Source organism: Wyeomyia smithii, chromosome 2 (assembly GCF_029784165.1).
Source record: "Wyeomyia smithii strain HCP4-BCI-WySm-NY-G18 chromosome 2, ASM2978416v1, whole genome shotgun sequence".
Taxonomy (NCBI): Eukaryota; Metazoa; Arthropoda; class Insecta; order Diptera; family Culicidae; genus Wyeomyia; species Wyeomyia smithii.
This window is the reverse complement of record NC_073695.1, coordinates 96,067,275-96,094,588: the sequence shown is the minus strand read 5'-3', so window position 1 is coordinate 96,094,588 and position 27,314 is coordinate 96,067,275. Positions and strand designations below refer to the sequence as shown.

The window sequence follows — 27,314 nt, the reverse complement described above, 5'->3', positions numbered from 1 at the left end:
AATTTTCGACAAAAATCGTTGCAATCCTCAACCGCTACGATAAGCTCTCTTTATAGCCAATAAGTTAGCAGTTAAGTTAGTTGTAAGTTTACTTCCCCTTTTCTGACAAGTAGGTTTAAATCCCTACGAATGATAAGTCCTAATTGCGAAAGCAAACAAATCATAACAATTAAAATTACAAATTTCTAACAGTGTTGAGAAGTCACCATTTGTGACTGGACACACATACTCATTACTTACTAATATTTATCATAAATACTTAAGCTACGAACAATTCCCCCTCTCCCTTAATAAAAAAAAAGCATTTTGGCACTTTTAAATCGTTGGTCAGGTATTTCGTGGGCTTCAAAATCACATTCTAGATTTCTCCAGGCTCTCCACTCTCGAGCTAGTTCGGAACGCTCTATTTGTTCACACAAGAACAGCGGAATGGCACGCATTTCGAACTTCATCTGCAAGTATATGCGAAAAAATCCAGTGGTAACGCAAAAATAAATCGTCTCTCTCGGAAAAAATGGGATTGTGGTATTTTTCCCGATAAAAATATGTCTTCCGGCAGAACCAGCAGCCAATTTGTCTCCCGGCAATTTCAGCTTTTTAATCGAAAAATATCAACTTTTTAACCAAAATAATCACAAGGGTTGTACGCAAAGCCACGACCGCCAGATTCTTATATAAACATCGGCCTCAGGGAAGTGCCGGCTGCACCTACCGCTAAGGCTTTCACCATACTGCTACTTGTACCTAAAGATATTAACTCTTCAAATAAGTGTTTTATTTGTCCTCAAAAGAACTATTCTTCAATTCAATATCGGATATAATACTAATCGCATCTCTGTAAGTTGTCTTTATTCCTAAAGTGGGGAAAAGAGACAAAACGGCTCCCAAAGCCTTTAGGCCCATCATTCTCTCCTGTGTTCTATTAAAGACAATGGAAAAAAAATTGGACGGCTTTATCAAGTCAACAGTCTTGGTGAAGTTTCCATTGAGCGAAAACCAATTTGCTTACCAATCAGGTAAATCTACAATAACAGCGCTACAAGCGTTAGTTAACAAAATTGAGAAGTCCTTTCAAGCCAAAGAAATAGCTCTGGTTGCTTTTCTCGATATAGAGGGGGCATTCGATAACGCATCCTATAGCTCAATGCGGTCCGCAATGGAAGCAAGGGGCCTGGATAACTGTATTATTGAATGGACAATGGCTATGCTAAGAGATCGAGAAATTTCTGCTGATCTTGGAGGTGCGCAGCTAAATATCAGATCTAATAAGGGATGTCCTCAGGGAGGAGTACTTTCCCCCTTATTTTGGTCCTTAGTTGTAGACGAACTCCTTAAAAGGCTAACAGAACTAGGATATGAAGTAATTGGATACGCAGACGATGTAGCCATAATAGTTCGTGGGAGGTTCGATGACACGATCTCTAATCGGCTACAAACTGCGCTCAAATCTACTTTAAAATGGTGTAGAGAAGAGGGTTTGAATGTAAATCCCTCCAAAACTGTTATAGTACCTTTTACCAAAAGAAAAAAGCTAAATTTAAAACGGCCTATTCTAGATGGTGTTCAAATTCAGCTTGCAGAAGAAGTTAAATACCTCGGAGTAACTTTAGACAAAAAACTGAATTGGAATTCTCATCTAGACAAGACTATCTCTAAGGGTACAAATGCCCTTTGGGTTTGTAGCAGAGCCGTGGGAAAAACATGGGGACTACGACCAAAAACAGTCCATTGGATTTATTTGGCAATTGTTCGTTCGAAGGTTACATACGCTTCCCTTATATGGTGGCCTAAAATTAATGAGGTAACCGCTCAAGCGAAGCTTGGTAAACTGCAGAGACTTGCCTGTATATCAATAACTGGGGCAATGAAAAGCACACCATCAGTTGCTTTGGATGGTGGTGACCTTGTGGGACACTTACGAATCCTTAAGGAATTCAGACTGAATTCTGATGTTAAAACAATAGAAGATTGGATGACAACGAAGACAAACTATGACATCCCCTTCAAAGTAGTTAAATCAAGCCGCTATGAATGGGAGTCAGGAGGGCCGAGTCTGCGTCCAGGTTCTGTTGTGTTTTACACCGATGGATCAAAAATGGGTGAAAATACTGGAGCCGGGGTGTTTGGCCCTGGAATCAGTAGAGCTATACCAATGGGCCACAGTCCAACGGTATTTCAAGCAGAAATTCATGCTATTATTGAATGTGTGGATATCTGTTTAAAAAGAAATTACAGATTTGCGAAAATCTGCATATTTTCTGACAGCCAAGCAGCTTTAAATGCTCTTAAAGCTTTCCATGTAAATCGAGGCTAGTGTGGGAATGCCTTCTTTCTTTAAGACAATTGGCCAGTAGGAACGAAGTTACTCTATACTGGGTGCCTGGCCATTGCGGCATTGAAGGAAATGAAAAAGCCGACAGCCTAGCAAGAGAAGGCTCAGCATCAAATTTTATTGGTCCGGAACCATTCTGCGGAGTCCCAGAATGCGCTCTGAGGACTGAATTTAGAACTTGGGAAATGTCCACGGTAGAATCAAGCTGGAGCGCCACGGATACATCCAGACAAGCTAGAAGATTTATCACACCGAGTGCTGTGAAAGCTCGGATCTTACTAAATCTGAATAAAAAAGATCTTCGGGTACTAACGGGTCTGTTGACCGGTCACTGCCCGAGTAGGTATCACCTAAACAAAATTTGAAAAACTCGATCTACAGAATGTCGTTTTTGCCAATTTGAAACCGAAACTGCTGAACAAATACTCTGCATCTGTGGAGCCATGTTCAATCAAAGGATGTCAATATTTGGAAAAGGGCTACTAGAGCCCCATGAAATTTGGCATTGTGATCCTGGTAAGGTATTAGACTTCATAAAATGAGTCGACCCTAACTGGGATCGGGTATTATGTCAACAAGTGTCCACCACACCTTAGTTGTGATAGGATAATCGACTAATACCAAATCAAACATGGGTCATACAACAATAGTCCTTACTAATGGACGCAGTTGTGTTTCGGCCCTACAGGGGGAGAAAAAAAAATCTCTGTAATATTACCGACAGTAATATTCTTCTGAACAAAATGATCCAATTTTTCCATTAGAGGAAGTGCCGGCTGATGTATTTACTGTTGATGCTGCCCGCTACCGTACCAAGACAGCATTTTATTAAAGAGAGTGCCGCTGCATTAGCTGACCCTGCTACTGTCGATGCTAATATACCCGCTGCAACTGCTATCGCTATCCATTGCAACAGCTGTGGCCGCTATCCGTTGCCCCTGCGTTCATGTTCAAGCTCCTGCATCAGCTGACCTAGCTAATATCGATGCTGAGATCCGTCGTAACTGCTGCGCTATCCGTTGCCATGCCACAACTGTGGCCGCTTTCCGTTGCCGCTGGTACCTACTGCACTGCTACTGCTGCTGCTAAGGGAGGACTGCTGTTGTCGCTGTCTAGAACTATTATGAGCGGCTTCGACTGAAACAGGTTCTTATATATTAAGAAATTATCGATAACTACACATTTTTTTTGCCTTGGCTCCTATGTATGATTTTTTGATGAAGATTGATGCGAAAATAAATTTTCCTGAGTTTAAACATATTTCAACTTAAGGGGCAACAATGGCGTCATTTTAAATAATTGAGAAACCGGTAATTTTTGTGGTTTTTTCGACGCCATTTTGTTTTGAGGCCAAATATCAAAATTCGCGCTAGCTGGGACTCTATAACTTATGCGCTACGGAGTCTCGGAGTGCCGGTGCCGCTGTACAAGATTCTGGAACGCTACCTTCAGAATCGAGTGCTGATCTACAACACACATGAGGATCAGAAATGCGTCCCGATTACCGCAGGGGTACCGTAAGGTTCCATCCTTCGTCCGGTACTGTGGAATGCCATGTATGACGGTGTGTTGAAGCTGCACCTCCCACCAGGAGCGGTGATTGTGGGCTTCGTGGACGATATAACTCTAGAGTTCTACGGCGAATCAGTCAGCGAGGTCGAGTTGAAAGCCGCGCTATCCATACGCGTAGTTGAGGATTGGATGCACTCCAGGAAACTGGAGTTGGCGCATTATATGACAGAGGTCATTGTAGTGAATAACCGTATATCGGAACAGAAGGCGGCGAATAGTCCCGATGGATGCACTATCGCCTCAAAGCGATCTTTGAAGCTCTTGGGGTTAATGATCGACTATGATTGACTATGCCTGCAAAAAAGCTCCCACGACTATAGCGACATTATCGCGCATAATGTCGAATAGCTCGGCTGTATTTAGTAACAGGCAATAGCTGCTAACTAGTGTGGCAACGTCCATACTCAGGTATGGCGAACCCAGGTGGTCAAAAGCCACTCATCCCGGAGATAGCCGGATTGATTGAGAGCCGGAGATAGCTGGTTGGATCACCATGGGGAAGTTAACTTCCACCTGACACAGTTACTGTCAGGTCATGACTGCTTTAGGCAGTACCTGCACAAGTTTGTGCATGCGGAGTCACCTATGTCCCCACAATGTGCGGGCGCGGACGGAACCGCTGAGCATGTGCTACTGGTTCGTCCGCGTTTCGCACAAGTAAGAAGCGAAATGTTGGCCCACCGCCGGATACTACTCCGGAAAACATAGTGGGAAGGATGTGCGAAGACGAGGGTACCTGGAGAGCAGTCATCACGGCTGCTTCCCAGGTTGTTCTTACGCTACAAGCCATTAATCGACGCTAACCTTCACTTAAGCAGTGAAGTCGACAAGGGGTGCATTAAAAGCACACTCGCCCTTCTCCCTGAAGCAATGCCTAACGGCGGTACCAGAGAGATTCTGGTTCGATAAAAATGGAGAAACTTGTTTTACGCAATTCCCGTTGCCCCTAGCGAAGATGACTTTTTTAGAGACTTAAAATATTTTTTCCGTAAGCTAGCATAGAAGCGACAAACCCGGCGAGGCATTACTCTGCAGCATTTTGACGCATTTCCATCCAAACCAGCGGCACCAAAATCCACAGGGATGATTTAAAACCTTTAATCTTTTCAGGGAAACTATTGTGAGTTTCAGAGCAACCTTATTCAACTTTTGTGAACCAGAGTAGTCGATAGTTTGAATTGAGACATAATCGATGATTTTTTTTGAAATTCAAAATAAGTGCAAGAATTATGCGGAAAAATAAAGAAAAGCAAGAAACAAGAATACCAAATAATTAGGTTACCAATATACTTCTCTGCTTCAGATCTCTTTTTGAAGAAATAATCTGAAACAACGAACGTTATTATTTTTTCAAGGATTTTCATTCGAAAATAAAAAAAATAATTCCATACAACGTAATAGTTTATTATCGTAACTCGCCTTTTTTGTTCGCGTTCAATTATACATCTGTAGCTGTTCTTACGGTTTTACTAGCGCAAATTACTATAGATATTGATCTGAATTGTAAAAATAAAGCGTCCTGCTCTCAGCGATGTCAGCAATGCGGTTCCTTAAATAGCTCCTCTCGGTTTTGCTCCAGTCAAATAATAAAATCTTCCTTTACTATCTTTCTGTTACTTTTGCAATATTATACTTAAATAAAAATAAAATAACTACCTAAACGATTTTTTTTACAATTTATCACACACAAAACTTTTGGACATAAGTTGATTTTTTTTTGCTCTCTGCTTATCGGTTTTACCAAGAAGTAGAAACGAGACTAATGATTGAAGTAGATTTTTTGTTTCATTGTTACTTTTCCTTCGACTAAATGTAAATATTTTTTTCTCTTTTAGTGGTTCTCCTAAATCTACAAACTTTCCGTGCTGAGTTCGGTTTGCTTTTGTTGCATTTATGGGCTAGGTAACCGCATCAACTCAAACAACCGTATAATAGCATTCGTATTTTCGTGTTTCCTTTAAGCTTTTTTTTTTTGAAGATAACATATAGGTAAAATTTCCTGCGCCCACACGTCCTCTCAAACTGAAATAAATTTTCTTCAACGGCCGAAGAAAATTACAGCTTGACGAACGATTCCATTTAATCACCGACGGTGAAACATTTCACACTGTAACAGGTTGGAAATATTTCATCCGTATGCTTTCGTGAAGCTGTAATCGTCTGTCAGCTGATAGCAGCGCCGCTGCTCGCTCGTACGGCAAACATAGGTAACACGCCAAGCTTTCATGCTCGTTTCGAGCATAGAAAAGCAAAGCTTGACGAGCCTTTATGAAACACCTCTTCTTTCGCATACTCTACGAACGGTTTAGTTAATGATGATGACGATGATGATCTTCCAACTTGATGTTCTCTAATGTGATTAAATTTGATGACTGAATGATTTTTGTTGGATCAGGATGACTTCCAGTTGTGACAAAAATATGTGTACGGGTACTTGTAGTGGTGTTCTATTTGATTTGTTTGTGAAATTTTTGGTTTCGAACGTGTTATTGATAAGTATTCTCTACTTATCGGGTTGTGTTAATAGACTACGAGTGTGTTTAGCGTTTTTAAAATATAAAGAAGTTATGTGCAACAGATAAAAAAAACTTAAAACAGACGATTCTTTCTATACTCCTTTTTTCTGTCTTACGTCAACAAACGGCCTACGGGCTTTTTTAGCGGGCGTGATTTTTACAGAATGGACGGCCACCCTTTGCGAAAAAGCTTTGTCCTTCGAGGTTCTTTTTGCAGCTCTGGAAAACAAACGGATTAATTCGGAATTGCACGATAATTGACGTAGAAGCCTCGAAGTAACTTACGGTGCAGTTAAAGCACTGACTGTGATAGTTATTATTCAGAGCTTCCACCCATTTGTCACCAGCTTCGACGGGGAATCCACAGGCGAAGCACTTAGTGGTGAACAGTTCGTTCCAGTCATTCTCGCAGTAGGGATCACCTTCCTCCAGGAAGAATGGATTGTTTCCGAACAGTTTGCCACAGTAGGTGCACTTAAAACACTCCGGATGGAACTGTTTGCCGATTGCATTCAGGCAATCACCCTGGAAAAGTAAACTGCTAAGCCCATTTCATCAAACGAGACGTTATCTCGCACGCAAACCTTCACTCTGTTGTTGCACTTGCTGCACAGCGGGGCCAGGAACTCTTCGAAACAGTATTCGCAATACAAGTCGCCTTTCTCCTCAACGAATCCGATGTCGGCAAGTGGACGCTTGCAGTTGGCGTTGTGACAGATGAAATGGTCCGGGCACCAGATTCGACCGAGAGCGGTAACGAAGGGTCCTCTGAATAGGGGATAGAGATCACAGTTTAGTAATGGCTACAACATTTGCGAAACGTCAAACTACCTTGTCAAAAGCGACGTTAGCCGCCATTTTTTTATTATTCTTAGTACAAACATAATTCGAGAATTAAAACAGATGAAACTTTAAAACAGCTAACCATTTGGCAAAAATTTCAGGCCAAAATCTAACGCTTACATCAATTCAAACCTAAAATAAGCACAACACAATACTCACGTGACGATTTTATGGTTGCACTTGTTACAGATGGGTACCTTGTCGACCAGCGACTGGGCAGCTTCCGAGGAGTTCTCCTTCTGGTAGCCATCTTTGTTGGTTTGTCCAGTGCCGACATAGTTGTTACTGTTGTTATTATTTTTCTCCACATAGGAACGTCTATCACGCGCATGCGAGGTTAGTTCGGAACTTACTTTCCTGCGGTTGACCTGACCAAGCGGTTCGTCCGGTGTGCCGGTGTTGCCGTGGTTGTTGTTCTTCGGTCGCAGAACGACGCTATTTACCGTCGTAACCGGAGCGAGTGGTTTGAGATCTTTCGGTTCGGGATGTGTGAAAGGAGTGGTTGCCTTCGGGAATGGGGGTGGAGCAGGGACGTTAGAGGAATCACAAATATCTATGAGTCTGGACATCGGGTGCGCGGGATTAAGGAGTCGTTTGGGTGGTGCGTCTACTCCGTTGTTTAGGAGATTTTCCTTGTTCTTAGATCGTATATCGTTGGTAGACGGCAAAGGTTTCTGGGTTGCTTCGTGCTTCTTAAGTCTAGCTTCGAGCATTTCTTTGAGCACATTGGAAGCCTGCTTACGGTAGTCGCTGTTACCATTAATGGAAGCAAGTTTGCTTACCGAATTATCCAGAAGGGTGGTGGCCGTGCCGGGTTCGAACAGCGATTGCTTGAACGGCGATTTTTTGCGGTAGCTAGATTCTGCAGAAGTAAAGTTAGTTAGGACACAACAAACACGGGTTAGTGAAGTATCAAACCATGCAGGGTGGTAAATAATGAAGAAAAACAACACTCAAAAAAACATTCGTCACAAAGAAACAACAGTCAATGAATAAAGTAAGGTGGACCTCACACCTGATTTGCTGATTGCAGCAGCCACACAGTGGAATTCGGCCACCAGGTGCAACGGCCTTGTTCAAGACACCACGTCCACGGGTCGGAGCGGTTGTCGAACAAGCAGCTCTTCCCTTGTTCAATGCTCCGGCACCTGCGCTAGCATCAGATCGATCAGTATTTTTGCTTTGACTGTTTCCATGGTTATTACTGAAGCCAATGCTGCTGTTGTTAATAGAAGGCCAGTGACCGTTTAGTGCTGCCGGAGCCGTTGGTGCGGGTGCTGAAGGCAGCGGTGGCTTCATAGCGGGCTGCGCTCCGACGGTTGGGTTAGTGTTAGACAGATAGGATGGTAGTTGCGGTGGCCACGACTGAACTAAATCTTTGGCACATTCCTCCCGCTGTATTGGCAGCGGAGGAAGCGCACCCGCACCAGTTATGAACTCATTGAATTGAGCTTTGAATCCGGTACTTTGTGAGGTTGGAGTTGGCGAGCGTGATGGTTTCGTAGGCAATAGAACGCTCGCTTTGCGGGCGCTTTTGCTGGGGAATTTGTCTACCACAGGCTCAGGGAACAGGCTTACGGATGGGAAGGCACTTGGTGCCGATGGGAAAGCAGGAGGTGGAAACGATTGCACGGCTTGTGGTTGGATTGGAAGCTGTTGTTGCGTCGGTTGTGGCGGCTGTTCTGTCATTTCTGGTGGCTGTTCCTGCATTTGCGGTGGGATATTCAACGCATCATCCTGCCCGGAGAATCGTCTGGTCTGTTGTGCTACAAAACCCCTCGGAGGTGCTTCGTCCTCCTTAATTTTAGTCGAAAATTTAGCGGTTTCAATTGTTTTTGCTGCCTGCGTATGTTCATGTTCTTCTACTACTCTAGTGCGCTTTTGAATCAAAGCGTTTCCTACCTGACTTGCACTTGCGACTGTTCTTTCGGACGACGTTTGCTCTCTCAATGCGCTTTCCTGTGAACGGGTCTGAACGGTCATGTCGTTACGCTGCTCGGTACGTACGGTCATTGGTTTTTCCTGAAAACTAACAGCTCTATGCTGTCGAGTGGCATCATACCCTCCACCCAGGCCATGCTGTTGGAGCTGCATCTTCTGCTGGATATCTGCCGGAATATGATCTTTATTGGCGTACCATGGAACACCGTGCAGCTTACCCATAGATAAGTACAGTCCCGATTCGACGGGGATGCCCTCCCGTGACGGAGGGACGTGCGCCTTCAGCGGATTCGGCGGAGGCCCGAAGGCAGGTGACTTCCGAACAGCTTGCGGAGTTCGTCGGCCATCAAACTCCTTCGACTCCGCAAAGTATTCTTCGAAGCCCAACTGATGCTGATAGTAAGGTATCGCGGTAGGGTGCTTCGTTAGGATCAAAGATGGAGTGAATGACTGGCCACGGTCGATTACTCCCTTGGCTTGCAGCCGCAGGTGGGCATTGTTGTACTGTGCCAACTCGGCATCGTCTTCCATGGGCGTCTGTATGACTGGGATTGTACGATTTTGAATGGTTGTGAACGGTTGCGTTTTTTTCAGCGTTACTTGATCTCTAATATTTACAGGCTGCGCGATAGGCTTTGCTAGATGGGATTTTGAATGAGTATCTACAAATGCCAGTGGGACGTTTTGGCGCAGCTCTTCCGGCTCCGGAGTTTGCGGAGGATTTTGGGTCGGAAGATTAAACCACTTACGTTGATAGGATGGAATTTCGGCCGGGTGATTGAGAGGAGATTTGACCTCTCGACGAGGTGCCAGAGAATAGTGATCAGAACCAGCATCTTTCTTCGGGTAGGGTGGTGCCTTCCCTTTAGGTTTTTCCTGTTTGACTTCAACAAGTGGTTCCGGTTCTGGTTCGGGCTCTTGAACTGGTTCAGGTTCCGGTTCGGTTTCCTTGATCGACTCTCGTCGTATTTCCGGTATGATCGGTTTGAAGGGAACAGGCGTTCGATTGCCGGCTACACTGGCAAAGGCAGAAAAGTTTTTATCCGGATCCACTTGAATTGAAGGCTGCTCCTTCAATAACTCCTGATACATGTCGGACCGTTCGAACTTGACCTCAGTGAACGGTGTATAGGGCCGTTCGGGGGCGGTGGCCAGTGCATCGGTCATCGATATTCGACCGGATGGCACCGGCATATTCTCCATCTGTGAAGGTATTTTGCAACCAAATTTCTGAAACGGAGTATAAGGAGCTGTAGTCAAGGCTTCCAAGAAGGGTGAGGCGCGCATGGATGAAATTTTTTCGCTTCGTATGGGCTCCATCGAATGTGATGGTGGAAAGTACGGAGCGGAATCTGGAGGAAGTGGAACCACCGGAGCGGGAAGATATTTGGGGAATCGCTCCGATTTGGTGGTTGAATTGGCAAGGATCCTGGCCATAACCGAGCCTTTTCGTGGGATCTCCAGGAGATGGTATGGCTGAGGATCTGGTTCGGGCTCTTCTTTCTTTTTGGCCAAGCGACGTTCCAGGGCATCTACCTGCCTCTTGAGGGCTTCCAATTGCCGCATCTTATTTTCCTCCTGTTCTCGCACGTAGGCTTCGTTTCGAGACTTCATAAAATTAGCCTCTTCGATTTGCTCGTTTGTCAAGTGGATCGGTTCGTTCGGAGCGGTACAGAGGGCCTGAACCAATTTGCTTTGCCACTGCTTGGGGACGGGATTGGGAACGATTTTTTTTGGTAGATGACTCCCTGGATGAGGTGATTTGATCAATGGAAGTTCGTAGTGTGGAATCGTGAATTCTTCAATTATTTCTTCATTATCTACCTGGTTTTGTTGGTTGGCCGCTTGATTGGCCGCTTCTTCGGCTTGAAGATAACGTGCCAGTTCTTTACTATAATCGAGAAATTCAACGCGTTTCTGCTGTTTGGTTTCACGACTTACAGGAGATTTCGGTTGTTCTACGATTGGCTCAACAGAAGGTTCCATTGACGGTTCGACCGACTCTGGCAGCGGAGGATCGCGGAACACGAAATGAGTGTACGAAGCATCCGACATGGCCCCAGTGCTGGCTTGGGCGCTACGTTGACCGGATGAGAAGGGATAGTCCATTTCGATAACCGGTGTGTCGTAGTAGGTGACGATCGGCTGCGATGTCTGGGTCGAATACATCCGATACTCTTCGGAAGAAGCTGAAGTCGAAGTGGTAGTCGCGGTGTAAGTTTCGTAACTTTCTTCCTCTTGCTGCCGGCAGTGGGTGTCACTTTGTCTTCTGCTCAGCTCCGGGGCTGATTTGCTCTGTACACTCTTTACCACTGCGTTATCTTCATCCTGTTGTTGAGTTACTTTTTCTGGCGGAGATTTGCTCTTCTCTTTTGCCTTCGGAGGTGGAGGAACTATTATCGGTTGCTTGGCGACTGCTTTCTGGGTTTCTGGTGGTGGGACATAGATGGGGGTGGCAGTAGGGATGGTTTCATCCTCAATGCGCTTCGGAGGCCAGACAAAGGTTGGGGCGGGAGATTCGGCTGGTTTTTGTACCTGTTCTAAGTCTTCGTCATCCAATTCATTTTCATCTGGCGGTTGGTCTGATGATATCGGCACGGCGCAAGATTTTTTTTTGGTTTTGTCGGTTTTACGGTAGGACGGATACGCGCCATCACGAGAAATCCGGTGTTAGTAAGCAAAGACGCGTAAAAGCGGAAACGGATAGAGAAAAAGAAAGCAAGCGATAGGAGCATGAATAAAAGCGTGTTAATCCAGGTGCTGCTATAGATGTGTTCTTAGTGGCGACCGAGCAAACAGTGCTGATAGAATAGTTGTGCTTGTGACGATGGCGATGGTGACATTTAGCATCTAGCTCGTTTTTTTTACAGCACAGCTAAATATCGTACCTCTAAAATTAAACTTGGGTGGATGGACTGGCTTTTTATTGAAAAAGTAGTTTTTCCCTGTGTATGGGTGGTTGATTGGTTTTATAGTACAGTTGCCGTTTTGTTTTTTGGTTTACGATGAAAGTAAGTGGCGGTTTTGTTGTCGTTGATGGGGTAAAAATATATCGAGAACCATTCGAGAAAAATGGAAACAAAGTGTCATTGAGAAAATGAATAATGAGCTTAACTACAAACGGAACGAAAAAAATATGTAAATTTTTGAGTGTTGTTGAGGTTTAAGTGAGGTCAGAACAAAATCAGACTCGGTGGCTTAATATGAGTCGATGGCAAATGAGTAACAACCTTGAGTTGCCCCAACTGGAGGGGCAGCTGCAGCCGCCATGGGAGCCGGTGCGGGAGCGGCCACCGGGGGATACGAAGCTGGCAGCGGTGCTGCGACAGTTGGAGCTGGCGCTGGTGCTGGTGCCTGACCAGTAATGGCGGCAGCAAACGGTGTCGGTACACTTCCTGCTACCGGCGGGTAGACTGCCGGTGGAGGAACCTGAGCCAGAGAGCTTACCGGCAGCGGGGCACCGAATGGTTTCGGTGTAATGTTGTTTTGATTCTAGAGCGGCCGAAAGGAGGGGAAAAAACAAAACGAATAGAAAATAGACAATTAGTAACGGTGGCGAAATGCTGTGACGAATTGCGTTAAAAAGCTATTTGACGAGTATCGATTGTTTACAGCCGTTATCGGCTGGCGTCATTATCGTCGTTTTATCTTTGGTTGTACCGAGTCAGCTTAAAATAAGTACCTAACTATGATAAAATGACAGTTCATAGCCTTGTTACGATTAGTCGCCTTAACGTCGTTATTAATTGCGTTAGCAATTTGTAGCAGCTCAATTTTGCTTAGCAAACTTACCTTGAGTTAAGCTTTGCTGTTATTGACTTTGACTTAAAAAACTCAAATATACTGCCAAGGAAATAGAAATATGCCTTAATCGAGATAGCCAAGTTTCAACAGGTTAATATTTGAAAATCTTCGCACCACTAACAGTGAAACACATTATTTAAGGTTGCAGAGAAAATAAAAAAAAACAAATTTAATGTTTCAATGGTGCTTTTAACGGGAGTCACTTCACGGTGGAATCAGAGTGAAGTGAATAAAGTCCTGTTACGGGACTCACGTAAGTAAGAAAAACGTTGCTAAGTGACATCTGCCGTGAATTATTATGGAATTATTTCACGACCATTTTGAAATCATTTCACGAAGATGAGAAAGGTTTAAAAATCGATTGATTTGTGATCCAATGATAACATAAATCGGATTGATTTTCCAGTAATCCAGTTTTCCAGTCATCACACAAAATTTCAACTCAATCGGACTTAGGGAAGTTGTGCCTCAAAGTGATCAAATTTTCACTTTTTCGACTGATAACGAAAGACACAGACAATTGAGTAGTTTATTGAATTGTCGATATCGATTTTTTTTTTTTTTTTTTGATACCAAATGTCTAAGAAATGCAGAAAACGTCGAAATCTGGTGTTATTTCGAAAAGCAAATTATGGAAAAAAAACTCGATTTTCTGGGAATTTTGAGCTGGGAAATATTCTCATTTCACTTGCCCTATTCTCAATTTCACTTCACTGTCATCTCATTTAACGGTGCTATTGTGTTGTCACCTCCCTTTAGGTGAAATCGGGAATAGGTTTAAAAAAGTGTAGTGAGCGTGAGACAACCGTAATAAGTACCGTGGATCAGACACCTACCAATCGATTCCTGAGATTTTTTTACTCGATATAAGATATAATTTGACTACCACGTTTAGATATTGGCGCATTACCATTAATGCTCAGATATACTCGATATTATTTTGCTTTGTGGAATATATTGAAACCATGCCAAAACCGGTTTCGTAGAATCACCGTTTTGAACTCAGTTTTTGTCCGATTTGAGATCTTTTTTTTTAAAGATGGGTAAGAAGACTCTTAGAATTGTGATATTTGGTCTTAAAACAAAATGGCGCCGAAAAAACATCGAACATTGCCGGTTTATCAAAAATTCAAAATGGCGCCATTGTTGCCCCTGAAGTTGAAATATGTTCAAACTCGGGGAAATTTATTTTCGCATCAACCTTCATCACAAAATCATGCATAGAAGCCAAGGCAAAAAAATGTTGAATTGTGTAATTATTTCACAAGTGAGCAAATTCATAAAAAAATTCTCAATTTCAATATTTCTTTAACTGTCATTTTCATGGGCTTGAGATGTAATTTTGTGGTATCAGTATTTATTTTTTGAATCACGCCCTATTTTTGAAAAGTTATCATGTAAAAATGGTATTGATGATGAGGCATAGAAAATGAACAAATATAAATACTATAAATTTAATTTCTGTTCCAAGGAGTACTTTTTTAATTTTTTTTTTTTTACCCATTGAAGATAGCAATGCACAGTGCGTGGTCCAGGAATGCAATCTAGTGGAACAAAATTAATAACTCCCGATCGTGTTGGTTTTTTGAGATAGTGTTTTCGGCAATGTTCATGAGAATCATCAAGGAGCATTTTTGTATGAAAACATTTGTACTAAACGTGTACTAAACTAGTACTAAAATTTTTATAAGGATGGTTTCTTTTACAAAGTTGTTTATTAGCCAATAATATGAAACTATTCCAAAGTCACAACTATTCAAGAAGCCATAGTGTATGAGATATTGATTTTTTTTGACAAAATAGACAAAAAACTTTAATTTTATATTTATTTATTTTTTCAAGTGTACTAACGAACTATATGAGTTTCTAATTATAAATCTTTTAATTTTGAGCTTTGTCAAAGAATTAGATCTCCCAGCTGGTCTCGAGGTACGATGCTGGCCTAACAAGCCAGTCGTCGTATGTTCGAGTCTCGGCTCAGGAGAGACTGTTACTGTCAGTAGGATCGTAGCGCTAGCCCCGCAATTGTCCTGTACACTTAAGAGTCGGCTGCGAAGTCTGTGTATAGCAAAACAGAAGGTCGAATTCCAATACGGAATGTAGCACCAAGGCTTTGCTTTGCTTTGCAAAGAATTAGGATGGCGATGAACTGTAGGTTTTGAGACATTAAAAAAACGAAAATTTCGATGATTTTTTTTAAATGTCATATCTCCATCAGCGCACGAAAGCTCAACCTGAAACTCTCAGGGCTGAAAGAATATTAAATTAGGTGTCTGTAGACAAAATTTCAGCCTGAAACTCCTTGGAGTTTTTACTCTGTGAGTAATTTAGTAAAATTTTTCTAAAATTGGAAAAAAGTGCTATTTTGTTTCCAATATTATGTCAAATGTCTTCGAAGGTGTTAAAGAGAATCAAATATGAACTCTTTTGGTCTAAAACTATCTAGTTCAATGTTCAAAATGAACTATTTAAGGCTTATGAAATGATTCTTTAATCAAATAGTTTACTTTTTAAGATTCTAATCAATAACATAAAGGTATCATTGTTCAAAACTGATTTGTTCCTTTTTCTCTTCATTTCCCCATACATTAAAAAAAAACTTCAAAATCCAAGTATTAGTTTTTAAATTCAAGCTTTATTTAGAAACTTAATGTTCCATCTACTGTAAGATTTTGAACTTCACTTAGAAGATAATCATTTAAATGGTGTTCTATGATTCAGAGAAACTATTAGACCATATGTGAGTAAAAGGCATTTGAAAACATCTTCCATGTTCACTATGCGGTTGAATTTTCTTGAGTGAAATTCTCGATAATTTTTGACAGATTTATTCCGTGCCTCTTGAACTTCTTCTGACATCATACCAATAGGCAGAATACATTACCGGATGATAGATGGACCGTACATTGATAGTCTGTGAATTGTCGGTGAAAACGGGTAAAAGGAATACAACTCAATTATGCGTTATTGATTAGCATCTTAGAATGTATCCTATTTGAAAAGAAGCATTTCATAAGACTTAAATAGTTCATTGTAAATATTGAACTAAATATTTTTAGACCAAAAGAATTAATATTTAATTCTTTTTAACATCTCCGAAGACATTTGGCATAATATTGGATAAAAATTGGCAAGTTTATTCCTAATTTTGTAGAATTTTACAAAAATACTCACAGAATAAAAGCTCCAAGGAGTTCCGGGCTGAAATTTTGTCAAGACACACCTAGTTGAATATTCTTTCAGCCCTGAGAGTTTCAGGTTGCGCTTTTGTGCGCTTAAAAAGATATGATAATTAAAAAACCTAAATTAATCCACCTAGCGGTCAGACCAAGCCTTTCTCATTCGTACTTATTATTTATTAAAATAAATTTACACGACACACAATGACGCGATGTTTTTTTTTTGATCGTGGTATAATCGAAACGTCACTGTACTCATATATAGGTTGGACTCGATTATATGTAGGCTCGATATATTATTCGTTAAAATATAATTTTTGATTCGATTGTTTATAGTAAGATTTTTTTTCTATATCGAATATGACTTGCTTTTCTCAACTTTTGAACCACGTGTATAATCACAATAATTCATCAGTTAACCCTTAACTAGTCCGTTTATCTGAAATCAGTATTGTTCAAATCGGTTGTGTAGTTTCTTAGATAATGAAGTTGCGTGATTTTCACATTTTGATTCATTACAGACGAAGTTAAAGTCCGATTACAGTAAAATTTAATAGGGTATTACGAGGAAGTTAGACCTTTCATTTGACACTAATTTTGTGAAAATCGGCTCAACATTCTCTAAGAAAAGTGAGTGAGTTTGTGTAGTTTTCGGAATATTTTTTTCTTTTCATAGCTGGATTTCACATTTTTAAACACAACAGGCAAAGTAATAATCCGATTGCAGAAAAAATCAATAGGGTATCATGAGGCAACTGTACCTTCCATATGACACTGATTTTATGAAAATCGGTCCAGCTATCTCTGAGAAACATGAGTGAGATTCAATAGTCTCCAGAACACGCTTCTGTCCATTGCTTTTGAACTACAAGTCCAATCTTTATAAAATTCAAAAGTTAAGGGTTTTTTGGGAAGCCCGTTCATTTAAAACCAATTTCGTTCAAATCGGTTGTGTAGTTTCTGAGATAATGAAGTTTCATAATTTTTACATTTTGATACATAACAGATAAGATTATAATAAAATTCAATAGGGTCTTATGAGGCAACTAGAACTTCCATTTGCATTATTAGTTTCATGAAAATCGGACTGGCCATCTCTGAGCAAATCGAGTGAGATTGGAAGAGCGTAACATACATACATACATACACACACACACACACCCACACAGAAAATGCTAAGCTCGTCGAACTAAGTCGATTGACATACGACATTCGACCCTTTGGAACACTTTTATACGTTTGGTTTTTCCAGTGATTGCTATAACTTTCTAGAAGAAAGGCAAAAATCAATAGAGTCTTATGGCGCAACTAGACCTTCCATATGATACTGATTTTATGAAAATTGGTTCAACCATCTCTGAGAAATATGAGTAAGATCAAATAGTCTCCAGAACACATCTCTTTCCATAACTTTTAAACCACATGTTCAATCTTTATAAAATTCGAATGTTAAGGGTTTTTTTAGGTAGCCCGTTAATTTAGAACCAATTTTGTTAAAATCGGTTGTGTAGTTCCTGAGATAATGAACTTTCGTTATTTACACATTTTGATACATAACATATAAACTAAAAATCTGATTACAATATAATTTAATAGGGATTCATGGGGCAACTAGACCTTTCATTTGAAATTTTTTTTTTTGAAAATCGGTCCAGTCATCTCTGAGCAAAGCGAGTGAGGTTGAAAATTTGCACATACACACACACACACACATACAGAAAATGCTAAGCTCATTGAGTTGAGTTGAGTTGGGTGATATATGCCATTCGTCCGTTTGGAGCACTCGTATACCTTCGGTTTTGCCAGAGATAGTTATACCTTCCTTGAAGAAAGGCAAGAATTCGTGAATGATATGAACTCATCGGAAAACGTTTATATTTATAACTTGTGGACCACATGTTTAATCATTGTAAAAATCATCGATGGTTCTGAAGACAGCATGTTCATTTGATACCTGTTTTGTTCCAATCGGTTGTGTAGTTTCTGAGATGATGAAGTTTCGTGATTTTCACATTTCGTTACATAAAAGACAACGTTACAGTCCGATTATAATAAAATTCAATAGAGTCTTATCAGGCAACTAGACCTTTCATTTGCAACTTATTTCGTAAACATCGGTCCAGCCATCTCTGAGAAAAGTGAGTGTGTTCAAGTAGTCTCAGGATAATGTTTCTTTTCATAGCCTGATTTCACATTATTATATATAACGAACAAAGTTAAAGTCCAATTACAAAAAAATTCAATAGGGTCTTATGGGTAAACAAGACCTTCCATATGACACTAATTTTGTAAAAATCGGTCCTGCCATCTCTGAGAAAAGTTAGTGAGATTAAACAGTTTTCGAAACACGTTTCTTTGCATAACTTTTGAACTACATGTCCAAACACTGAAAAGTTAATTTAATAATGGTCCAAAAAACAAGCCCGTTCTTTTGATACCAGTTTTGTTCAAATCGGTTGTGTAATTACTGAGATATTGAAGTTTTGTGATTTTCACATTTTGATACATAACCTCGAAACTAAACGTCCTATTACGATAAAATTCAACAGGGTTCTATGGGGCAACTGGACCTTTCATTTGAAATTAGTTTCATGAAAATCGGTCCAGCCATCTCTGAGAAAATCGAGTGAGATTGGGAGACCGTTACATACATACACACACACACACATACACACACACATACAGAAAATGCTCAGCTCGTCGAGCTAAGTCGATTGATATACGAGATTCGACCCTCTGAAGCACTTTTATACCTTTGGTTTTTCCAGTGATTGCTATACCTTTCTAGGAGAGAGGCAAAAAATCATCGAAATTTTCGCCTTTTTTGAATATCGCAAAAACTACAGGTCATAGCCATCCTATTACTTTAGCAAAGTTCAACGTTTAAAAGATTTATAGTTAGAAACTCATGGAGTTCGTTGGTACACTTAAAAAAATAAAAAAAAAACATAAAAATAAATGCTTTTTGTCCATTTTGTGCAAAAAAATTAATATCTCATACACTATGGCTTCTTGAATAGTTGTGACTTTGGAAAACAACTTTGTAAAATCCTTCAAAATTGAAAAAATGAAGAAAAAAAATTAGTACTAGTTTAGTACACGTTTAGTACAAATGTTTTCACACACAAATATTCCTTAATGATTCTCATTAACATTGCCGAAAATACTATCTCAAAAACTAACACGATCGGGAGTTATAAATTTGGTTCCGCTAGATTGCATTCCTGGACCACTGCACAATGGTCCAGAAACCAAATTTAGGGGGAAATTTGGGTCTAGAGCTCTTCAGCAACCTTTTAGAGAAAAACTTTCTTCTACAAAGTTGTTACATATGATAATGCGCTTATTTTAAAATTATCAAAAATTAGGGTGACCAACGTTTTCAATGCAATCAAGTATCTAACTTTTATATCTTTGTAGATAGAAGAAAAATTTGTTCTACAATGTTATAGCTCCATTAATTTAAAGTAACTTTGTTGATAAAAATTTTCTCTATCTTTGAAAACAACCGATTTATATTGAAAAAACACATTTTACGCTCTAACTTTTTTATTTTAGGATTCATGTCAAAACTTTCTTAGAGCAACTTTTAGAGCTTTTTAAGAGAAACAATTTGCAATGCTAACATCGTAAATATCTCAACTGTGCTCAAAGTTATTAATATTTTTCATCAAAAAATATGCGTTTTTTATTTGTATGTCATTTATTTTGGGGCTAACATAAAAAATATCTCTTGGTCTCATTTTGAAGGGCATACTTGATTCTATAAATGGAGAAACTTTTAGCAATATGTTATTTTTAAATTTGAGTAAATTCAATTTAAAAACAAGCCGAAAATTTCAATAATTTTATACATTATGCGTATAAAAGCACCCAGATTTATTTTTTGGTATTTTTTCTTATAACTAGACGTAATTACCTTTAGTTTGACCCAAAAAGATCGAAAATCGATCAAATGGTTCAAAAGTTATGAATTTTTTTAAAATTAAATACATCGAACACAGTCGTTTTTATGGTCACCCTATTTCGAAGTTGGTCCCGCAAAGTGCTTCAATTGTGCTCAAAATCGCGGGGATGCATCTATGTTGAAAATAATCAAACCCGTATTGTTTCGTTGGGTTGTTAAGGGGACTAGCTCCGAAATAGGGTGACCATAAAAAACGGCTATATCCGATGTATTTTAGTTATAAAAATTCATAACTTTTGAACCAGTTGATCGATTTTCGATCTTTTTGGGTCATATTAAAGGTAATTACGTCTAGTTATAAGAGAAAATGTCGCTTATGATAGAAAATTCCATAATATTCCACGCAAATTTAAATGATTGCACATAATTTTCAAACAAAATCGTAGTTTAGGGGAATGAGGGGGGGTTAGTTTCGGACAGAGCTTAAAAAAAGCAAACGGTGAAATTTTCAACCAAACTTAAAATATAAGTGAGTTGGCAGCCCTTCCCTTTCAAACAATACAGTGTCATTTTTCATTCATGTTTTTAACCGTTTGAGCTTGAAGTTGTATGCATTCCTCTAATTTCTTTGTGAACGATTTAGAAATTAAAACACACCATCTTAATTCGTAACTAATATGCAAAGAAAAAACTAGATAACAACGGGGAAACAATGATCTTATTTATTAGATAAAATTAAGATTTGTCTTCGGATGGTGGTGAGGCACATTCGGACACTTACTAAATTTGTATTTGATTGTTTTCTTTACGAACTAATTTCATTTTTGTCATATGACTTACATTTTAAGTTTAGTTAAACGGGCAATGAATGTAGTTTGTGAGAACGCGAAAATTAACGGGAAAAGAAGGTGGGCTTCTGGCTTAGAAAAAATTTCCCTCGTCCAGACGGGACACGAACCCGCAATCTCCGTTGTCTCCGGCAAGGTGTTTTGGTCAATTAAATTACTCAGAAAAGTATAACTAACCCTAAACCAAAGTCGAATCATTAAGTTTTACAGAAAGAAACATATAACTTCCTGAATGAAAAAAAATCCCAGATTGGCAGAGTTTTAAAAAACGCAATCCACGCAATCCAAAAAAGCAATCCACTAGAAATGATAGCTTCGGTCTTAGAAAAGACGCAAGTATCAATCATAATGAAGTAAAAAAGTGTAAGAAATAAATTTATGTTTTAAATAACACGAAAAGCATGTAAGAAATATGTTAACTGTGAAGTGTCTGAGAAATAATACTAAAATAAAAAACACCCGTGAAATAGTCACGTATGTTCTAGTTAAAAGCAAACATATCATAGAAATCAAAACGACACATATTTTGTCATATAGCGTTTGTCGTGGAGTTTCACATTGATTATAACTTACTTTTCACTTTTTGTAAAATATTCACGATATTCATTGGAATATTCTTCTTAAATTAGGGCGTAAATTTTTTTATGAATAAAATACCAACACGAGGCCATCAGGTGTGCTGCAGCAAAACCACAACGGTTCAAATAGAAAATCTTTAGTTAACTTGGTACAAATACAACATAAGTAAAATACCCAGATAGGCAAGTAAAATTTTTTGTGGTTGCTTGATCAATATAGAAAACAGGATGAATTAACCTATAGTAGACCCCTTTCCTATAGTGGACCAATCGCCAAATTAACCCAATTTAGGCGAAAACTCGATGGATTTTCAGAAAACCTTTATCGGGAAACATCTTTTCCAGCCTGTCTGCATCACAAACAATTTTAAATATGTTTTATTCTTTATTTATGCTAAGAGAAATTGAGTTTTCCGACGGGTGGTCCTCTATAGGTAAACTAACCCTATATTTGAAAAAAAAACAGGCGAACTAATGTTCTTTTTTGGTCTCTTGATCAAAAAAAATATGATCTCTCATTCAAAGAAATTGTTTCGTTTACTTGTTATGCAAAGAACTTCGATGAAATAACAAAGTGTTGATTTCGTTGAATAAATCCATGTATTTCAATGTTAGTTTATTAGTATCTTTGAACCATTGAAAATTCTATATTAATGTGCGACAACATCATCCTTCATAAGATTAGTTTAATTTAAATACCTATGATTTTTTTGCAATGCTTTCAGAAGACCCATATCAAGTTTACGTTGCTATTTATAGCTACCGCAAATGCACTGGTAACCGTCGGACTATTAATAAAATTCAATCAGCATGTTCCCATAAAACTCTCGTCTATCAATAAAAATTAATCACAACAAAGGCACGTTCCCGAAGGGAATCACGTGTACCGACCAAAAGTATATCGTATGATCAAGAATAGCAATGTCACGTGGAGCAGCTGTTCACCAGTATGATCCTTTAACCACGAACAGTGACAGTTTTAGCGAATGCTTATGCATCGCAGAAATCGCAAGCTGCAAAATTCAACCAATTATATTTTTATGTGTTCACTTGATTGACCCAATGCCATGCATGCTCCCCTTCGGTAGCCTACATAACACGCAGTCGTCTCCGACTCGATCCCAATAGTAATTTGCTCTAACTCTCTTTTTCTCTATGTGCGACAACGTGTCAACTTGTCACTTTATCGCCTGTTATCGCCATCGTTCAGACGCAATCAATCCGAAGGACATTGCCGGTACTGTAGTCAGTACGTACGCAACTTCCCGTTCTTCTTCCACCCCACCTTCAAAGTGCGAATTCAACCCTGACAGTAGTACACCGGATGGACGACGGTGGATGTCGACCCACCCATCGATCAACCGATCGAGCGGAAAAAAAAAACAATTATGTCTGTGGATGTGTCTCGCAAGTGACCAAAATTCCGTTGGCTGTCTGCCAGCAGGCTGAACTGTTACGTAAACGTACGGAAGATCGATCGATTTCCTCGCTACCCGCGAAGGTTCTTTCCGGTACTTAGGATACTAACGGTAGAACAGATCATGCAGGTCATGCACAGGCCACTTACCTTATACTTCGAGTTACTTCCAGGTGGGAATACACTCCGGATGACGGCCCCACCGATGGTCTTATAGAAAAATCCGTACTCGTTTTGCGTAACCGGATTTCCGTTTTCGGCAGCATCCGTTGAATCAGCAGTCGGTTCCGAGGCTACGGCCAGCCCGTTGGGACCGAACGCGCCTGGATCAACCGCCCCGACTGGAGGCTGCTGGTGAAACGATTCAACCGTTTCCGGATTTTCCATACTGGTGTAAAACGAATACGCTGGAGGTGGTGGCGGCGGTGGAAAACTAAATTCACACTGCGTCGTGAAGGAAGCTTTCGTGGCGGTCCCGTTGGACAATGGCTCGAGGATCAGTTCGTTCTCACTACTGGTGCGCGAATGCAGCGGGGACACTTTGTTCGATTGGACCGGCGAGAGGGAATTCGAGTTGCAGTAACCGCTCGACGATGTCGTACTGCTCGATCGGGAGTGCGAAGGAGACTGAGCGCTGCTGCTTCCGTTGCTGTTCGTTTGGGCCGCTTGCTGCTAATCGATCAATCGGGAGGCATCGGTTTTGTTGCGCAGGGGGTTGCCGTTCGGGAGATAAGCACAGAATTACACGCACACACACATCACACGTTACAGCGTAGCGTAGATTGTTAGACATGCAAGGATTGAACACAAACAAGAGCAAACGATTGATAATGAAACAAAAGGAAAAAGAAAGTTGAAATGCACTGGTCGGAGTGTGGCGCGCAGGTGCAGCATTGCTTATCAGCTGGGACAGGTGGGTGTTAAACTCGTAATGGTTTTTTACGTTTTTTGAGAAGTTTGCAGTGAAGGACAAAGTATATAAATAAATCATATTTTTGAAACAATATTGACAAACATTCCAAAGTAGATGAACTGGCATTCGCGAGAATTCACTGTTAATATGAATGAACAACTCTAACTGCCTTTGTAGCTTTTCTAATACATGGGACTGATGACTACTTGGATTATGTGAGAAAGCTTCACTGCCGCGTTATGACATTATGACGTACATCCATTTGATCAGTTTTTCAATACGGCCCAAAAACGAACGAGTTACTTGTCATTTTTGTATTGACATGGTGCATACGTCATTTTGTTTTCTGGATTTTATGCATCGTAGGAATAAGTAACAACTAAAAGAAAGACTCCAAAAGATGGATCTTCGAATAACGAACAAATTGGCATAAAAACCCCATATTCGAGAAAACGGCGTTTACGTCACGTTGTTATCCCACGGAAGTTCAGTTTTATACAATTATATTCAATTTCTCATTAATACTGAAGCGGACATTACACGAAGCAAACATTTGCTATTTTTGGTATGAATCTTATTTGAACAAAATAAAATCCGTACCAAAAATAGCAAATATTTGCTAATACCTGCTAAACGTGTGGTTATTATAATAGTAAGGAACTCTTTAGTGCCTGTTTTGTTATTAGAATTTAAAACAAAAAGTGTATGATGAAACTTAGAAGATTAAGAATACATTTTTGCCTATAAAATTTCACAGAAAACTCATATGGCAAATTGAATTTTGCGCTGCATGGTCTATAAATCCCTTTTTCAAGTTTACCTAATTTACCTACTAACAAGTAAGAAACGAATTTTTCTTTTCTAATTTTTCCATATAGAAATCCAGTTTATTTGACATAATATTGGCTCATTCTATGAGAAACAACTTTGCCGAAGCCACGATACTCCCAATTGTCAATTTGCATGGATTTTTTGTGATGAAAATAATCCATTGAATGACCCTTAAAATTATTTTTTAATATAACTTTTTATAGTGATTTTCTAACATTTTTCGATAATCTACAATGTTGCTTATTCTACTTACTCCGGGCTGTTTCAACAAAAATGTCCCAATTTTTATATTTGCTTTTGCTTAAACTTTGCAAAATTTTTCCAAGAGCTGAAGGTATCATTTTCTGCTATTAGCTTTCTTTAATCACGACTAATTTTTTAAAGGGGTTTATGTGAAAATGTTATTGAAGATAACAAACATTTTTAGAACCGGAAGGGTTTGCTTGATCGGTGTGAGATCTTCAATAAAGTTGTGTATGACAACATCAAAAAAAAAAAACACCGTGAAAAAAAGAAAGAAAATAAGTTGAAAAGATATAAAAATTAATTTCCTCAAAAAGCCTATATTTTAAAATCTATACTTTTATGAAAATTACAAATTCTTTTTGGAAAAAAAATTAAGAATACAATTTCAAATTGCATGTCTTATAAACTCATTTTTAAAAGATCTAATTATTTAACGAAGACTCTCGTTTAATAAATATTTATGCTTGTTCGAACTTGAAGAAATGAAAACTAAAAATATCATAACTTCCAGAAGAAACAATTTGTTCTAGATTTTTTTCACAGCGTTCATTTTTTTGGAAAAAAATAACTTTCTTCGGAGTAATTGAAAATTACTTTTATTCGGAGAAATTGTGTATTTTGTTGCAGCGAAAAAACATTGTAGAAAGTTGAAAAATTGTGGAAAGTCCCCCTAAAAAAGTTATATTGAAAATCAATTTTTACAAAAGTCCATTTTAACGGGTAGAAAGAAGATTGGTGTCTTCAGCAAAGTTATTACTAATGAAATGTGTATCAGTTTTTTCAAACAAAATGAATTTTTGTTTCTAAAAATTAGATATATAAAATTCGTTTCTATGTTTTAGGTGAATTAATAACAAAATTATAACTTTCATAAAAAAAAATAATGCAACAACTTTGCTGAAGACACTAAAGTTTTAAAATCCTTTTTTGGTGAAAATAATTTCGATCATGTTTGTGCAGCTTTGAAAATAGTGGCACGTCAAGGTTGATTTTTGAATCAAGATCAAATTATTAAGGTCAAGTCACGTCAGTCAATACTTGGGAATTCAATTATAAAAAACTCCTCTATTACTCTAAATAAGTTTGAAGATTGAATAACCATGAAAAACATACCGCGTAAAAATACAATTTTTGGGTAATTTGGTAAAAACCGCGTGAATTCCGAGTTCTGCGCAAAAAACAACGCGTTAATTCGCGTATGAACAACGCGTAAAAGTCGTCCTTAGTTTAATTTTGTTTTCGTTTAATTATAGCTTCAAAAGCATGATGTTTAGAAATAAATTGACACATGAATTTTGAAGAAAAATAGTTGAGGGTTCAAAAAAAAATATCAATTTTCAGTGACAGTGTTGCCAGATATATTATTTTTGCATTTGAAAAATTAAATTGCATTTTTCGTCAAACGAGTATATTTTGATTTCAATTTAAACAATTCCATTATGTTTATGAAAAAAAATTATACAAAAAACACTTATCATCCGAGGTATTATAAGCAAAACTCGAGTTATAGAATTTCTTATTTTTATTCTGCTAATACCTCTAAAACTGGCACGATTATGGACATTCTGAATAATGCAATTTGTAGAAAAATATTCAAGAAATAAAAAAAAATGTCAATTTCGACCGGCAGTGTTGCCAGTTATGTTATTTTTACAGTTTAAAAATTAAATTGCATTTTTGGCCAATAAGTATATTCTGATTTCAAACTCGACCATTGCATAGTATTGCTGATAAAACTTTAGCCGAAAAACACCTATTACGTAGTGGTATTATGAGAAAAACTCAAATTACAGCATTCTTAAGAAACTTTTAAAATTTTAATTTCAATTCTTTTTTTGAAGTTCACATAAAAACGCCGATCGGTTCCAAAATTGGGATTTTTGCATTATGACCCTAAATCAACGATTCCACAAAATTTTAGCCCAATCTGAGGATATCGGTGACACGTTTGTGTCTTTTTTTGCACATTTGAGATTAAATGACCCAAATGAAGAACATTACCACAACGCACACTGTTTTCACAGCTGCAAGAACGAAATTATTTTTACCCATAAAATTAGTTTTAAAGCCGCAGTGTTTTTATAAATGTTGTAATTATCCTGCATGTCACAGAAGTTGCAATTTTGTGATAAATCCTCTTAATAGTAAGAAACGAGTTTTTTTATTTTTATTTTGAAATATAGAAATCCAGTTTGTTCTACAAAGTTGCAGCATATTTTAAAATAAACAACTTTGCTGAAGACATCATATTTCTGCCAACCCATTTAAATGGACTTTTATGAAGTTTTCTATAGATTACCCCTAGAAAGGGTTTATTTGCTCTGTAACTTTTTGTAGTGATCTACTCCAATTTTTCTTTGTGCTACAATATTATTTACTATAACGAA

General features: G+C 38.8%; 1 protein-coding gene across 16 annotated transcripts in view; it reads right to left on the bottom strand.

The window, feature by feature from the left end:
• Positions 1-5,287: 5,287 nt before the first annotated feature.
• The window catches only part of LOC129722665 (PDZ and LIM domain protein Zasp-like), a 196,738-nt gene continuing 174,711 nt past the window's right edge, over positions 5,288-27,314 (bottom strand). For 11 of the 16 annotated variants that reach the window (XM_055676289.1, XM_055676288.1, XM_055676287.1 and 8 more), the window contains 6 exons: positions 23,088-23,609; positions 12,435-12,696; positions 8,279-11,786; positions 7,005-7,188; positions 6,706-6,945; positions 5,288-6,639 (listed from right to left, as the gene is read on the bottom strand). In XM_055676289.1, the coding sequence (XP_055532264.1) occupies positions 6,562-6,639; positions 6,706-6,945; positions 7,005-7,188; positions 8,279-11,786; positions 12,435-12,696; positions 23,088-23,609 (4,794 nt within the window). In that variant the 3' untranslated portion in view covers positions 5,288-6,561. The remainder of the gene's footprint in view (positions 6,640-6,705; positions 6,946-7,004; positions 7,189-8,278; positions 11,787-12,434; positions 12,697-23,087; positions 23,610-27,314) is intronic. The other 5 variants (XM_055676300.1, XM_055676302.1, XM_055676301.1 and 2 more) reach the window with 4 other exon arrangements.